The 15,910-nt window shown below is 43.4% G+C and overlaps 1 protein-coding gene and 1 long non-coding RNA gene across 8 annotated transcripts in view; one reads left to right on the forward strand and one right to left on the reverse strand.

Moving 5' to 3' along the window:
- Positions 1 to 15,910, reverse strand: part of TJP1 (tight junction protein 1) — a 165,818-nt gene that overhangs the window by 65,308 nt on the left and 84,600 nt on the right. The window contains exon 1 of one of the 6 annotated variants that reach the window (XM_087743536.1): positions 10,681 to 10,980. The exons of the other annotated variants lie outside the window; for them this stretch is intronic. Coding sequence (XP_087599662.1) covers positions 10,681 to 10,713 — 33 coding nt within the window. The 5' untranslated portion in view covers positions 10,714 to 10,980. Of the gene's footprint in view, positions 1 to 10,680; positions 10,981 to 15,910 lie in introns of those variants that run through there. 6 annotated transcript variants of the gene reach the window in all.
- The window catches only part of LOC148050256 (uncharacterized), a 30,504-nt gene continuing 24,827 nt past the window's right edge, over positions 10,234 to 15,910 (forward strand). For both annotated transcript variants that reach the window (XR_015701290.1, XR_015701289.1), the window contains exon 1: positions 10,234 to 10,318. This is a non-coding gene — a long non-coding RNA (uncharacterized LOC148050256). The remainder of the gene's footprint in view (positions 10,319 to 15,910) is intronic.

Raw genomic sequence — 15,910 nt, forward strand, 5'->3', positions numbered from 1 at the left:
CTTCACTCTAGGTGACTTCAAGCATTCTTCATCCACACAGAAGGGAGTAAAAACAAGGACAAATACAAAGAACATCATAAAAAGTCCCGATTTTAATTCAATCGTGGAGAAGGGAAAAAGCCCATACAACATTTCTCTGACTGCTTGCTTTTGTTTAAAATATTATCATCAGTAACTACTTAAGGCATGTTTGGTTTTTTTAATGGGAGATAGTCAATGTAATACGTCCAGGCTAGCAAAATGCACGCTGCAGAAATATCACATTCAAGTTTATAAGTCATCTCCTGCCTGTTTGCATTTTTAACTAAGATGCTAGCACAATCTGAAGTACAGGACATAAATCTCACGTTGTTGTCAACCAAACTAAGTTTACAGCCAAAAAGATAGCCCTAGCATTATCAATAATCCAACTGACTTAAAAGGTATCCTCATAATGCCGGAAGGAAAAAAAAAAAAAAAAAAAAAAAGCACACCACCACTGGTCATTCTGAAGGAGAAATGATCTCAGCAACTCTCAACCTCTGGCTTCTTACTATTGTTTACACATCTTCCCAAGATAAAGAGGCATTTACTGACTACAGATAAACACAAGTAAGAAAACTTTTTACATTAGCATTGGTTTACTTCAAATGAATAATCTCTGACTTTATATACCCTGAAAGGCAAAGAGAGTTCCTCAAAACTTGAAATCCAAACATACGCTTAAGGTATATTTCAACTTCCAGCCCCCAAATTCCTCTTAACAGGCAGGACAGGCAGCTATGAAATCAGACAAAAATTACAAAATTTCATTTTGACCAAGGTGTGTATTGGTTACATAATCTCATATTTCAGATGGAAAATTTAACTGGAAAAAACCCCACTTGATAAAGAATGGAACGGGTTCTTGGGAATAGCACACCAGCAGAGAAACTAGGACTAGCGCACTATCTGAGAGATGTTTCTTGGAACACCGATTCCCCTCTCCCAAGGGGAAGTGCAGTTTGTATTGGCTGGACAGCCATTTCCTAACTTTTATTCTCTTCTTGTTGTGAGGGGGAACGAACATTAGTTTTCAATCCTAACTGCAGCTCTTCTCAGCATGCATCTGCCCCCCCACCCCAGCTCCTCCCCAGTATCCGAAGGGCAGAAACCCCAGGACACTTGAGGAAGCTGACAGACATGATTCTTCTTTGTCCATATTCTTAACATGAAAAATACTGCCAGTATTCACAGTTTTGGGGGTGGGAGGGGTTGCACCTTTAGACCACTGGGGTGGCGTTCCCTCTCAGCTGGAAGAGAAAGGCATATTGTAAAAGCAAGTAATTCTGAACAACCCCCTTCCTTAAATAGACTGTTTTAGCTAGAGAAGAGGAGAGGAGGACTTTCCTTAAGTCAGAACATATAATTTATAGGAATAGTTTTCCATTTCACAGGGATTGTTACTATCTTTCGAACCAATTCAAACTACCACTCTTTGCACAACTGGGAGCCTTCAGGTCAGCGTCTCCTCTCCCTGAAATAGCAGAGTATTCTCAGAAAGGTGAGCTCTTCATTTTATTCCACCTGTAATTCAGGTCCTATCTACATGAACAGTTAAGCCAGTAAGATCAAAGACTTTCAGATGATGCTTGCTTTGTTGGCTATCTATAGAAGACTTACAAAGAATATAGATACGCATTTAAGAGGATGTAGCTTGCCAAATTATCAAGATTCTGCCCTTTCCCATTTATCTGGGAATACGTTCAGATAAATACTATAACTGAAGAAGAACACCCAGATTAGTGTGTGTGATGATTTCCATTATTTCCAAATGCAGTACAAGAAAGGATAAGTAGTAGGTGCATTTCAGCGTGTTTTGTTCACGGCTTCTGATTATTTCTCATCTAAAGTTTGCATTCTTCCAGGTTTTGAAATACTTCCAGCTTGCTATGGAAGGTCTTATTATCTAGAATTTCCCTATAGAATCCTTGTGTCCTTCAAACTGTCCTTTATTTGATTTAGCATTTAGAAGAGCTTTTATCATTTTCTTTTCCTCTCCCCACTGCCTTCAGCCCTCTCTTACAGAAAACAGGAATAAGCAAATGAGCTCACATGAGAGCCACAAGAAAATACTCCTGCAACTTGAGCAAAACATCTACATTTTTATTATGGCTCTGTCAGAGGTTAGGTCTGATAATATAACCCTTTTTTTTTAAATAGTAATCTTTAAATACAACTATGCAGTTAGCCTTGATGAGACAATTCTGTGAGTAAGGCTTAGTCATACAATAGAAGGTTTCACAATAATTATTTGGAGAGTCCAGACACCTCAGCTTTTGTGCTAAGGTTTTTGTTCCTTTGCTGGGGAGGGTGAAGGCAAGAAAAGAGGAAGAATAGGTACTTGACTCAGGATTAAAAACTGTCCGCTTGCCTTTGGCTCCCTCTTTCCTTTCATTCTCTTCCCCCTCAAATATCACTTAGTATTTTCCTCTCTAACTGTTTTCGTTCTGTAGTTCCTTTCCTCCCATCATAGCTCTCACTTTTGGCTCAGCCAACAGAAGCTTACACAAAAATCCAGGAAAGGTAAGCAAATACAATGAAAACATAACCAAAGACAGATCTTTGGCCTCCCCCTGGTGAAAGTTCATTTGAGAAACCAGATGCCAACCTTTCATTCAGAAGATGATGGAATTCAGAGTATTGCATAGACCTAGCTATTCCAACTTCCTCCTCTTGATTCTTCAGAGACAATACTCTCCTGCAGCAGCCTGGAACATGTCTGCTATTTATTAATTTCTGAATCCTCCTTGCTTGTAAAGACTAACTTCATCTGATGCACTCTTGGCACCTCCATGAAGAGCCCACTGATGCAAACATTTTCAGATATGTTTAAGAAATATCGAGTGGTAAAGAGAATACTCCGCCAAGACGCATCATATCAGAAGAACTGGGGCAGGAAGAGACAGGACAGACAACAAAAACTTTGCAGTGATACAGTGCCTCTGCCGTTCACTTCAGAAAATAACAGTACAAAGGTTTATACTATACTTACTTAAGATTTGCAGAACTGCTGCTGACTGCAATATAAACAAAAAACTTAGAATTCTGATAAAGCTAGTGGTATGTGGTCAAGAAGCTTCCTAACCACCCACAAGATGATGACATTTCATGGCCCACTTACCACCTTACAGATAAGTAATACTTATTTTTCAGTCTAACTGCCACTACTGCACCTAAGAAATGCAAAATACAGGGGTCAGCAGCTGCAAGATGAATATAGTAGACTAAATACTAGACTAAATATTCAGGGTTGCATACTGACAGGGTATTCAAACACTTAGATCCCCTAATTTGAAACTCAGCAGTTTCCTGGGCAGCTCCAGGGGGCATTTACCATCTAACTACCAACAATACACAAACTACAATAAACTATACGAGCAAGAATGGAAAAGATAAGCTGGCATACTACAGGGTACTTCTACAGCACTGTATCCGATTCAGATGAAACATGTTCTTGGTTCAAACCATTAATATGTTTTTTATAAACCTGTAGACCTTTCTTGTATTTCCTAGCTAAAGGCTCCCTGGTTTAGGAGCATTAATCCAGTCTTCATTATCCATAGGAGGTAAAACCCAAACAAAATGCAAGTCCATTTAGTTCTCTCATACGAGATTACCCTCCAGTGTCTCCATTCCTACATAGCTAGGTTATTAACATAGGGCCTTATCCTGTATGCAATGGCCAAACGCTTTCCACAACTTAATTTCAGTTTTGAAGGAAACACAAGTTCTTTTGTCAGGAAGTCATGCCTTCAAGCTTGGCTTCAAGATCTTAATACCCACTTCAAATACTATTTCAGGGAGTCCAGATTTACAGGAAAAGCCTGCACCTTTTCCACCTAACACTATGCTGGAAAACTACTTCATGGAGGCATTCATGGGCAAAGGAGTATTTTTCCAAATAACATATCGGAACAATGCTGGGTCGAGTAAGATGAAGTTTTTAAACAAGCAACCTGTGCTGAGAGGGTTAACATGATCTGGCCTTCTCCCAGATTTAATTCTGGGGAAGCCAGCCATCTAAAATGAACATGAATTACAGATTTATTTGAGTCTTGGAATTTGTTCAGATAAACAATACTTGGCATACTTAGCCCCAGGTACTATCCTGATCCCATATTAGTTACAACTGACTAATTATTTGATACCACACTGTACAGTAGCACCTTTTAAAGTTACTTCTCCGAAAGTTTTACAGTTACAGTAATTCCAGTTGTTACTTTCTATTAGAAACAATGAATCTTTAGATGGCATAATTTAAGCCTATTATATTTTCAGTGAAGCTGAAAGCAACTGTAAATATTCCTCCTTTTGCTTTTTTTTATTTTTTAAGACTTCTAGATTTGTTTTTTTTAAATCATTTTATAGCAACGTGTGCCAGGTCAGTCCTTTTGCAAACTCATGGCACCACTACTTGTAATTTAAGTAACACAAAAACTGACATCATTATTCAAATTTCACAATATGTCTTGTTTCATTACGTTACTGCTTCTAGTTATAATTTAAGGTTATTACTTCCCTTTAATTAACTCTATTTGAGAAACCGAGCAGTGTCTCTTCAGCCACAAGTTACTTCTTTGTAATTTCTGTTATTGTATTTTGTTATTATCCAACTTCATAATGAATATAACCAAGTCAGTAATACCGTAGCAACAGCAGTCCAAAAGATAATAAGGGAAAAGGCTTGGAACTACAAATCAAAGAAACTGCCTACTTTTGCTCAATTTCTATTTTTAGCGTATCAGTACTTTGCATATGCAGGGGTGCAGTGAGGAGACAAAAAGACTATCAGAGCAGTACCAAGTTCTGTTATTGCTTCCTCCGCTATGGAAAACTAACAAAACACCTTATGATGAGTTATGCAGACCAAAAAGGGTATGCTTGCCCACTTCTCATAAGAACATGAACTTCTCCAGTCAACACTCCCTACTGCTATCATCTTACTGAATTGAGGCTGCCCTCCCCCACCACAAAAGGGTAGAACATCTGTTTATAATGGATTAGGAAACAAGAATCCTGTTAGAGATTACCAAATACCCTTGAGAAAATAAATACTATTTTAACATAAAGCCAATATTTAAATTTTTAGCAGCTACAATATATTTAATTTTTCCAAGTGTCTAAATAAATCCTGATGTGCAAAGGCAGGAAACAACTCTAAAGAGCTACTGAAGATCCTACAAAGTTAGGAATAGCAAACATGAGCAAAGTGCCCAGTCCTGCACACACTGCGGCAGTTCTCCAACCCTGCAGTAGTCCACATACACAGCTCAAACAGCCCACAGGGCTCGTGGCTTAAGAAGTTATCTAAGGATATACCACAGCAGGAAAATCCCATGGATAACCAAGCAGACACCACTGTCCCTGGACAAGACATCACACCTGTGGCCTCAGCAGCGCTTGTCACTCTGCAGGATCCAAGGGACCCACACAGGACCTTACAGCATTCAGATGAACGTGTTCATTTTCTCAGACCGATCTGAGGATCTCAGATTTGAAGCACATCACAGCCCCTTGAAATAAGGGCACCCCTACTACTTATGAGTGTAGGGTGCATATTTGAATAATCTGTCCCTAAAATAGCATAATTATAAGACAAGACAATGTTTTCATTTCAGGATTTTTTTGACTCAGCATAAATACACTGCACAGAATCACAGAATTCATTTTAAGACTTCCCTACGGCTGTTTGCTTAATCAGTACATTCAGTGAAGAAGTCATTAGCAGTATATTTGCCTGAGAAAACACTGAGCATAGTTTGACATTAATTTTTGTTGCATTTGTACTATGATAACCAGGAAAAATTGGGGGGATATAAACTACGAATGGCTTTCTTAACCAGAGGATAGTTTACTGTACAGATTACATAACTTCAGACATCCTATAAACTTAACAATAAGCCTTTACTTCAAATACTATCCCTTAACTCAGATACTCAGATTTTGACACAGTGTTAATAAACCAAACATTGGGACTATTAATTTTGACATAGACACATATGGCTTTACTCTCCCCACACTGTGACTGTAATCTGACTTCTTCCCTGCCCCCCCGATATACACAAGACATCACCTTTCCGCTAGCTATAGAGGACAGGAGAACAAAATAGAAGAGGGGATCCTATTTCATACTGGAAGCTTATTGGCATGGCCTGTAACAAAATGAGTGAACAGTTGGGTCCTTGGTCAGAACTTCACCGACTGATATGAAGTTTTTGGATGAATACTTTGACCCGAGAGGGACAATACTTTTGCACAGCATTTCAAGTAAAAAAACCAAAGTATTTAGCATAATTCACAGCTTGAATAGTTACAGTTACTAGTTACAGTTCTGTTTTCAACACAGTATCTTATGCTGAGGACTTGTTATCAAGTATTTTCGTGAGTCCTCATACCAGAAAGTTTTGACCATGGTGGTACATTGTAGTGGCAACGCAGACATATACTCGAGCTTAATGACTGCTCTTGACTTCAAGCACCAATTCAAAATACCATGTTTTGAGCCTTTTTTTGCATAGACAGAAGCCCAATATCTGCCTTCATAGTACATAAGAAGTAGCACAACATGCACATTAAAATACCGATGACGTACAATAACCCATTTCTAGACGTTTTCCTTGAAACAAAGATTAGCTAGCTGGTCACTGATAAGCTCTGACTGATTTTCCACTCTATAAAGGTGGAACCAGCTCCCAGGCACAGTCAGATTTCAAGCTCTGTTTACATTACAGTAATCTTTGCACTGCATGTTGAACCAGGAGCAAACTGCAGAATATACTTCATAATGACCTGCAGAGTGTGTGGAGCTCACGGCTCTTCTCACATGACAACAAAACTCATACTGAAAAATACACCTAAACTATCATTTGGTAGCTGAAGTTGCCTATAGTCATAACTGTAACAGTCAAAGAATTCAAGAAAATCCAAGCCCAAAATATAAGTTATATAGACAATTTCTTCTTTGAGAACAAAACATTAAAATAAGTATTTCCCAAGGTCCAAACACAACTTACGGGAACACTATCAAAATAAAATGCAGTCATCTTTTTTCCATGTAGAAAGTAGGTTCTGATGTTAAACCAAATCCCCACTGTTACTTTCCTGTATCCATTTGCTATGTATTTATTTCTTCTTTGTTGTTATAGTTGAAGAATCTCCCCAACAACCTGACAGTTGATCTAACATTATAGCATTCATGCAGACTTAAATGGGAAAAACAAAATACTGTTCCAAACCTAGCTACCTCATAGATTACAGCATATTAGAAAACACTTTAAAAGCTTGCGTATATATTCTCTACAAGAAACAAATACACTGGTGTCTCCAAGTAGGATTTGGGCTAGAACGCTAACCCACATTTATGAAAACTATTGGTCATTCCCTCTAGCAGAGGAAACCAAAGAGTCCTTGCAATCAGCAAGTCTTGAACTGTTAACGTGATCAAGTTCTCAGCTTCTGATTGAAGTGGTAGATAATAGATATGTGCCTGGAGCTAGAAAGACAGAACAACCAAAATCCAATTAATTACAGAACTGAGGTGAAAGACTGGGAAATATTCTTTATGCACGTATTTAAAACTAGAAGGAAGCCTCAAAAACTCCGGTTCAGCATTCAAAAAGGCTCAAGAATTCAAGAAGTCCTGTCCCAAATTTACTACTTAAAAGCATTTGTATTTTTTTTTAAACCAATGTGGACTATATTTGAACTCTCAGCTTAAAGGTGGAAAGCTTTACATCTCATTACTAATACCCTGACACAGTCATTCCCACAGCATCCATTAGTATTGTTCAAAAAGACATCAGAAGAGATTAGGCCCCTTACATTTTGCAATCACAGCCACCACTAGATTAGACTGCAAGCAAGATTTCATTTCTCTCACCGTTTTCCATTGTATACTACCAACAGCTACAGCAAGCGTTTAAAACCTTAATAAAAACACATTCCTTTATAGCATAGCAGGGAAAAAGTTAAGTAACCAAAACTGAAGGGCAGTGGAAGGTAGTATAAAGACTGTTGTTAATAGGGCATAACATAATCAATCAAACCAGCCAAGATTCCCACATGTACAAAAAAGAATTATTCAGCTAATAAAAAAAATTTTTTTTTTAGTTCTCTTCTGGTCAGGTTTGCCAAGATAAATATGGACATGGACACAAGGCCCACAAGGCTAAAAAGTATGTTAAATAACTATTAAGAGAAAACCATTCACAGAGGGTTTTTTTTAATGCATTACAATCCAAAAATGAGAAAACAGATACCATGTCCAAAGGGGTAACTGAAGGAAACCAGATCTGAAACTTGAATACAGAAGTCCTCCAATGTTCTAGTATTTCTAAAATATTTAAAAGTATATGAACAGTAGCCCAGGAATTCATGGCTGAGGTAGAAATAACACTACCCATCTACTGAAAGCATTTCTGTTTTGATAAGAAAATTCATACGAACTGTATGCATAAGATTCTAGTCTCTAAAAACATTTCTGTGATCACAATCAAAAAGGTAAGAAATAACTTTGATAAGAGGCTATGACAGACTGTAAGAATTTACACTGAACAAGTTACAGAACTTATATTTTTTTTTCCTGAGAAAGAGATATGTTATTTCAAACACATGATTTTTATAAAATATGAAAGTATACCAGTGAAGAGTTAAATCCGAGGCAGACTATAGTTTGCAGCATCCTTAAATTTACATACCTTTCAGTACTATTACTCTGGCTGATATTGTATACATGTATACCTGCTCGAAGGGCCAATCTGATATGACCATGATCTGGAAGAAGTTTCAAATAACTGCTACAGTAGGATACAGCTTTCTATTTTACACCAGTCTGTACACAAGCCTACAGTCAAAATAGATAATACTTCTGTATTTAAAAGGCAATATTTTTCCACAGCCTCACAGAATAGCTACATTTTAAGAGAGTATTTTGAACTGGAAGTGGGAGCCTTGCACCCCAATTTTATACAAGTGAAAATCTGCAAAATTTAAGCTGATGCAATTCCTCACAATTCCTCACGTGGCAGAACTCTAACACAACACTATTCTTTTTAGGAGCAAAGACAACATTTATCTTCAAGTCCGGTTTGTTGCTACTACAAATGCATTCGAACAGGGGGGAAAAAAAAGCATGCTTTATCAGTCTCTGTAGCCAGGTGACACCACCAGTTTGAAGTATTACCCAAAATAAGTTACTTCTCCAATCGTATGCATTTATTGTTGAACTGTGTGCACATATATGTTAAAATGTAATAAAAGATCTCTAAACCCATACTTAGAAAGGAGCATGCAACTCAGCAGGTCAACACTGGCATTTAAGCTTTTTAAATCCCACTCTGGAAGCTGAAGTTGCCTTGAATACACCTTGAAAGTAAAATTAAGACTTCAGAGTCGATAAAATCGCCACAGCTAACAATATCTTACAACTACTAAGTTTACCATTAACTTAGTATTTCAAGTAGTCTTAAGTTTTCCAGTAGTAACACGGTAAGGTGTGTATTTTGCTTCAGCCTGCAGAATGTCACTTGTGAGTAAGCGCATACCAGTAAGTAACATCAGACCGAAACCACATAGTTTCACTCGAGAGCAAACACCACCAAGCCGAGTTCCAGCAACACCAGCTAACGCACGATAGGAACTTGCCATGCTGAAGCCAGGGCAGCTACTCAGGAGTCACAGCTAAAAATTAGTTCGAAATTTAAATTAAAACTAGTTTCAAAGCAAACCTTTAATAACACACGAAGGAAAAATAACCTGTTGAGCGCTGCTAACTCCACCTATTTCCCTCGGGGACATTCAGCATTACTCACCGCCGCGGCAGTGCTAGGGGAGGTCAGAGTACACACCCCGCAACGTGCACCTGCACCATAAACACCTACGGATCAGGTGGAGGACCGGCAAAAGTTTCTGAAGGATTACTGCCGCCCCAAAGCTGTTTACCGTATGTCAGCAATAATCATCCCCGACCGATTCAGCGGCTGCAGAAAAATCCTGCAGTACTGGACTCTCCCGGTTGAACCTCTCCTAATTGCTATCCGACTCTTCAGCCTGGAACAAAAGGGCACGGCCTGCCCCAGCGCGCAGGCAGCGCGCGCCCACACGCCCCTGCCCCACAGCCGGCGGGAGCGCGCTCCGGCCGCCACCGGGGGCTTCTCCCGGGGGCCTGGGCCGCCCCCGCCCGGGCAGGGCCCGCCTCCCGGGAGCGCGCCCAGGGTCGGCGCGGACCCGTCCCGCCGCTGGGGCCCAGCGCCCGCGGCGCTCCCCGCCCGCCAGCCGGGCGCCGCCGCACGTCCAACAGGTAGGCGGGCGGGCGGGGAGCGCCGCGGGAGGCGGCCGGCGGGGCAGCGGCCCCGGGGGGCTGCGGGCCACCTGCGCGCTCGCTCGGCGCGGCCGGCAGGCGGGAGGCTCGCCGGGCGGCCGGGGCAGGCGGCTGGGAGGCTCCGGCCCGCCTCGCCCACCCCCTCAGGCCGAGCGGCCCCGCGGCTGCCCGCGCCCCCGGGGCGGGCGAGGGAAGCCGCGGCCGGCGGGGCACGGGCTCGGCGGGGCACAGGCTCCCCGGCGCGGCAAGCGGCTACACGGCGGCGCCGCCAAAACCGCGCCGGGGGGACGGCAGGGATTAGAGCGGGGATGGAGCGCCGCCGCCCCGGGGCTGAGCCTTACCTTACTGGAAGCCGCCGCGGCCCTGGCAGACATTTTGTTTCCTTCTCTCCCCCGGAGTGGGGCGAGTGTGTGCGCGCCTGCAACTACTCAGGCCGGGGGAGAGAAACTCGCCGCCGCCCGCGCCTCACGCAGCTGCCCGAATAAACATCCCAGGGCGCGGGGGGAGGAGGAAGAGGAGGGCGGCGGGGAAGGGGCGGGGACGGGGGAGGAGGGAGGAAGAAAGAGGAAGGGGAGCGGGGGCTCAAGTTTGATAAAAGCCCGGTCTCTTTCCCGCGGCCGGCGGCGCCTGGCACCCCGCCGCCGGGGCCCGCCGAGCCCGCCCGGGGTGCCGCCGCCGGGGCGCGGAGGGCGGGAGCGGCACCGCTGCCCTCGGCCCGCCCGTCCCCTCAGCGGCCGCGCCGCGCGCCTCCCCCCAGCCCGGCCGCCGCGTGCCTTTCCCCCCGCGCAGCCACTGACATGTCTGACTGCCGGCACGGCCCATCCCATCCCGCCCGCGGGGGGGGCGCCCCGCCCCGCCGCCGCCCCTCCGCCCGCCCCCCCGCCGGACCCGGGCGCCACCCCAGCGGCGGCGGCGGCGGAGCGGCCGCCCCCGGTCCCGCCGCCCCCGGCCCCGCCGGCCCCGCGCGGCGCGGGGGCGCCCGCGGGCCTCGCCCGGCGCCGGGCTCCCCCGCGCGATGGTCGGGGCGGCGGGCACCGGCGGCGGGGGCCGAGCGGCTGCCGGCTCCACCGCAGCCTATGGGAGCGCGGGGGGCGGTTTGAACGCAGGGAGCCGAGCGGCCGGGGGCCGCCGCACCCCGGCCCCGCCGCCGAGCCCAGAGCGCCGCCGCCGCCGGGCGGAGAGGCGCGCCCCGGCGGGAGGCGGCTGGTGCGGGCAGCGCGGGGCCGCCCGCGCCGTCGCTCCCCTGGCAGCGCCGTGGCGGCTGGGGCAGGAAGGGCGGAGCAGGGCTAGCACCGGCCCGCCGCGCCGCGCTCCGGCCCGCAAACGCTTGGGGCGACGCGTTCCCGCCCCCGCGCAAGTGAGCGCAGACCTGGGATGTCCATCAGTGAGGGCTCGAACCTGCTTCTGCGTTTGCCTATTGTTTGAAGGGGCGGGGCATCAGCTCTCAAGTTCCTAATTGTACATTTTGTTCTTGATATAAACGCAACAAAGACACGAGAAGAAAACAACTTGGGAGATTTGATTTGGTTTCAGGTGGTGACTACATAGCCTTAGCATTTCCTATAGCACCGTGAACTGCTGCCTGTGGCTTTAAAAAATAAACTTTTTCAAGTATTTTAGGCAAAGGATTTTTAGCGTCTTTTACAAAGTAAGTATTTATTTAAGCACTATGAGAAAAAGTGCAAACATTTTTTTTCCATTTAGGAAAAGGCTTTTTAAAGATGTTATCTTACTTTTGGGAGGTGGGTGCCTAACCCATGCAGGATGAGGCTCCATCTGAAAAAGGAGCTGGAGCTGTGACTCGAGCACGCTCTCGCTTTACTGCAACGGGACGGCTCGTGCCACAGAAAGCTGAGTGCATACTCCCAAATTTTGTAGGACCAAGTCATAAGTTAATCAAACCACTTCCAAAGGAATCTCCCGCTAAAGTGCTTCGAACCTCAGTGAAAAGATGGCATGCTCTGTGTATTAGCCACATCACTATGGCCCATAGTTTATGATGTTGATTAATTTACTCTTGAAATATTAGACTAGAGCAAAAGTTCCATGACTCATCAGATACATCAGCTACCAATGAAAGGGGAGTAGGTGAGAAAAAATCCCAGACCAAAATTGGAGTATTTTGCACTCGCTTTGCAAACATTTCAGGAGGCACAGATGACAGTAAAAGGCATGGTAACGGGGCCACAACTTTCTTGCAGTTGTACTTTTTGTGTGCTACCAGCTGCTTTCGTGCTCCATGCAATCATCATAAGTACTTACATTCTTAAAAAGAGGCAATAATTTGACGATCCAAGTCACTCCTCTACAAAGAAACACCCTACCCAAAGCTACTGTATGAGTTTTACGTTTGTTCTCCTTTGAAAATAAACAAATTCATATTCCAGGAAATAGCTGAAGCAAATTCCCAAGGCAGCAGTCCGAAATCAGGGGGGAAGGGCCAACTCCTCCGCCACGGCGCGGAGAACGCGGCACTGCAGGCCAGAGCAAGCCTACTGGGACCTTCTCCCTCGGAGCAAACGGTGCCAGCCCTCTCTCTAGTAGATACTAGGACAGCCTCAAAGCTGCAGTAACCTCTTGCTTTCGTCAGCACCGTCCCAACTTTCTGGCACCTGGCTGCTCCCAGAGTACCCGAATACCGTGGCTTCACTCCCCTTTTCCTGCAGAGGCACAGCGGCTGTGCTGAGCTCAGGAGGGGCTCGTCCCCATGGGAGTTTTCCTACGTAGCAGCACAGCCTTCTGCCAAAGCTCCTCTTCTGGCCCCTCCCATGAAAACACTACTGCACATTTTTTATTTGTTTGTTTTAATCTATCTACACATGCAGAAGGCGGAATGTGACATTTTTTATGCCCACATGCTTCATTGCCAGAGTCTACGAGTATTCACCAGAGGAGGCAGGAAGGAAAGGCTGAGATCACAACAGGAAGGAGGGGGAAGATTTCAAGGTGTGGAGACGCACAAAAAGAAACTCAGAGGAGGGTGACCTGATAAAGAGTAGGGTAAAATAATCCCTCCTTTTCATCTGCCCCCCACCTTGAATAAGCATAGTTCTGGGGAGGGTGGGCAATGCTTGCAGGCTGGGGAGGAGGCCAGGCTGGGAACAAAGATTAAAGACCGTAAAAGAAGATGAGGCAGGGGAATGAAAGAGGACCACAGGCATGCAAACACAGAGAGGTGGAGATGGATCCCTAAAATAAGGGAGAAGGACCATGGCAAAGAAAAGCAGTTATTTGGGTATTGGGAGAACGATGGGGAACAAATAAAGAGGTGAAAGAAAAATATTAAGGAAAGAAAGTTCCAGCAAAGATGGAGGTGCCATTTTTGCCTCGTCTTACACTGGATGAGAAAATGCCGTCAATCCATACACTGAATTTGACAAGGAAGGAGACTATTTAACAAGGAAGGACTTCTATCTAGGGGTTTGAAACATCTGGCAGTGGACATAAAATGATCACAGACGATCTCTCGCCAGTCTGGGAGAACACACATAACTCTTTTGGCCCACAGAGACTAATGGGATTCTTTTCTTTCTTTCTTTCTTCCTTCCTTTCCTTCCTTCTTTTCTCTCAATCTCTTTTTCCTGTTTTTTCCTTTGTTCCTTCCTTTCCATCCCTCCCTCCCCATCTCCCTTCTCCTTCCTTCCAACAGTTGTTTAAAACTCCATCTCTACTCTTGATATGAATTAGAGGAGCTAGAAATGCCATCTTATTCTATTAGCATTGGTAAAATGCATATATTTGTTGGTAGATACAAATAATTTTAACAAATGTTTTTGCTTGTTTTTAAACAAAGCAATAGCAGGACCACATTTCTGTCCTTTCAAATTCTTCCTTCAGGAGAACTTCTTCATATCTTCACTAACAAATTGCTCACAAGCAAAGCTACGATCAATAGTACTGAAAATGCCAAATCAAAAGTTCATCAAATGTTGGTCGAATCAACCTAAAATAATTATATTAAGTGAAAGAAACCTTGAATGATACTCCTATTTAACTTTTTTTAAAAATTCTTAATAAAGTATTACAAAATTAATCTCTGAAATGAGCAAGTTACATTTTTTTAAGACTGTTGGGATTCCAGTGTATTCATGTATTCCCTTTAAAAAGGTTTAAAAAAAACACGCAGCAAATGTCTACGTATACATATACACACATATCAATATATAGTGAGAAATATATACATGTCAGTGTTTATGTGTATATATGCCCTATATATATAGTAGATTCAGTCAGATACAGATATATACCAAGTCCCATCTGTTAACTGAAGGATTAGAAGTTTAAATCATATTCCTGATACTGCTCTTTTAGGTCCTGAAAATGGGATGGCTTCCTCATCCTTAGAGAGAAAATTGTCCTAAAAATTGCTGAAGAAAAGCAAGTGCTTTACTCATCCTTTAAATAACTGCTACTGGGAGATGTCTAAAAAAAGTACTATTATTTTTTCTTGGTAGGAAACCTAAAAATAAAACTACTATTTAATCAGTATATTTCAAACCATAACCCTAAATTGATTCAAAGGACACAGAAGGGCAATCAGATGTGTGAATCCTTCTTTCTAACTGAAGGTACGTCTGTCTATCTGTTACACTGCAAGAACAGGAAGTCTATTCTCTACTTTGTGTTGACTTAACTTTTTAAGAAATGTTTTGACCGCTTAAAGACGGCAAAAGAGGAAACTGCAGAACCGCAGCCGCTACAGAGACAACTTCCGGTGGGTTTTGTGGTGTGTGTGGCTCGGAAAGAGAACAATTCATATAAGATCTTCCAGAGATATCAGATGGTTTTGCTGCCCTATGAGGTAGTCTTGGGATACTTAGCTATAAATATGCCTATATATTATCAATGATGTCAAGCAGTTGAGTGGATATTGTACGTCCTGTATTTGTAATTGCCACCTGATCTCAGCATTTCAGGAACAAAGAAAAAAGGGGAAGAGAAAGTCAGAATTCACCATGTAAACCACAAGAGAAGAAAGTATCTGTTTCCACCTCAAGAAAGAAGAAAGTGGTCTAAAGAAAGCTGTGGGAAATTCACGTCCTTAAAGTTACACAGAATTTCAGTGTCTTGCTGAATCAGGTCCCTAAGGAATAAATTAATGCAGTAATGATGTCTAGTAATGATTCTTATCTTCCTCCCACTTCCACGCAATTAAAGCTTGCTTCCTATATCTACTTCCTCTTTAAAAGGCTGTGTAGCACTGCAGGTGCCTCTTCTAAAACGACTGCACATAATTGCTCAATATACAGTGAACAGAGTCTTCCAATAACTCATTGCCTCTCACATATTGGAACTGTTAGACAAAGACAAAATCCCAAACATCTGTACTTTACCTCTCATTAACAGGTTAAAGCACACACCTCAAGAACACACCAGAGGCTGGATATGCCCTGAATGGGAATAAACCCAACCTGTTTTGCCAGTCAGCCTGTCTTAAACTCCTGCTGTTCTAAACCCCTTGTTATTTCTTGTTTAACACCTTAAAAAAAAGTATTAGGTTTAACACAGTGCAAGGTTCTTCTGTTCAGTCAGAATATCACTTCAATTTTTAAGCAAATGGCAAGTGTACAA

Source organism: Nipponia nippon, unplaced genomic scaffold, assembly GCF_047370975.1.
Source record: "Nipponia nippon isolate SJK-2023a ecotype South Korea unplaced genomic scaffold, ASM4737097v1 scaffold_9, whole genome shotgun sequence".
Classification (NCBI taxonomy): Eukaryota; Metazoa; Chordata; class Aves; order Pelecaniformes; family Threskiornithidae; genus Nipponia; species Nipponia nippon.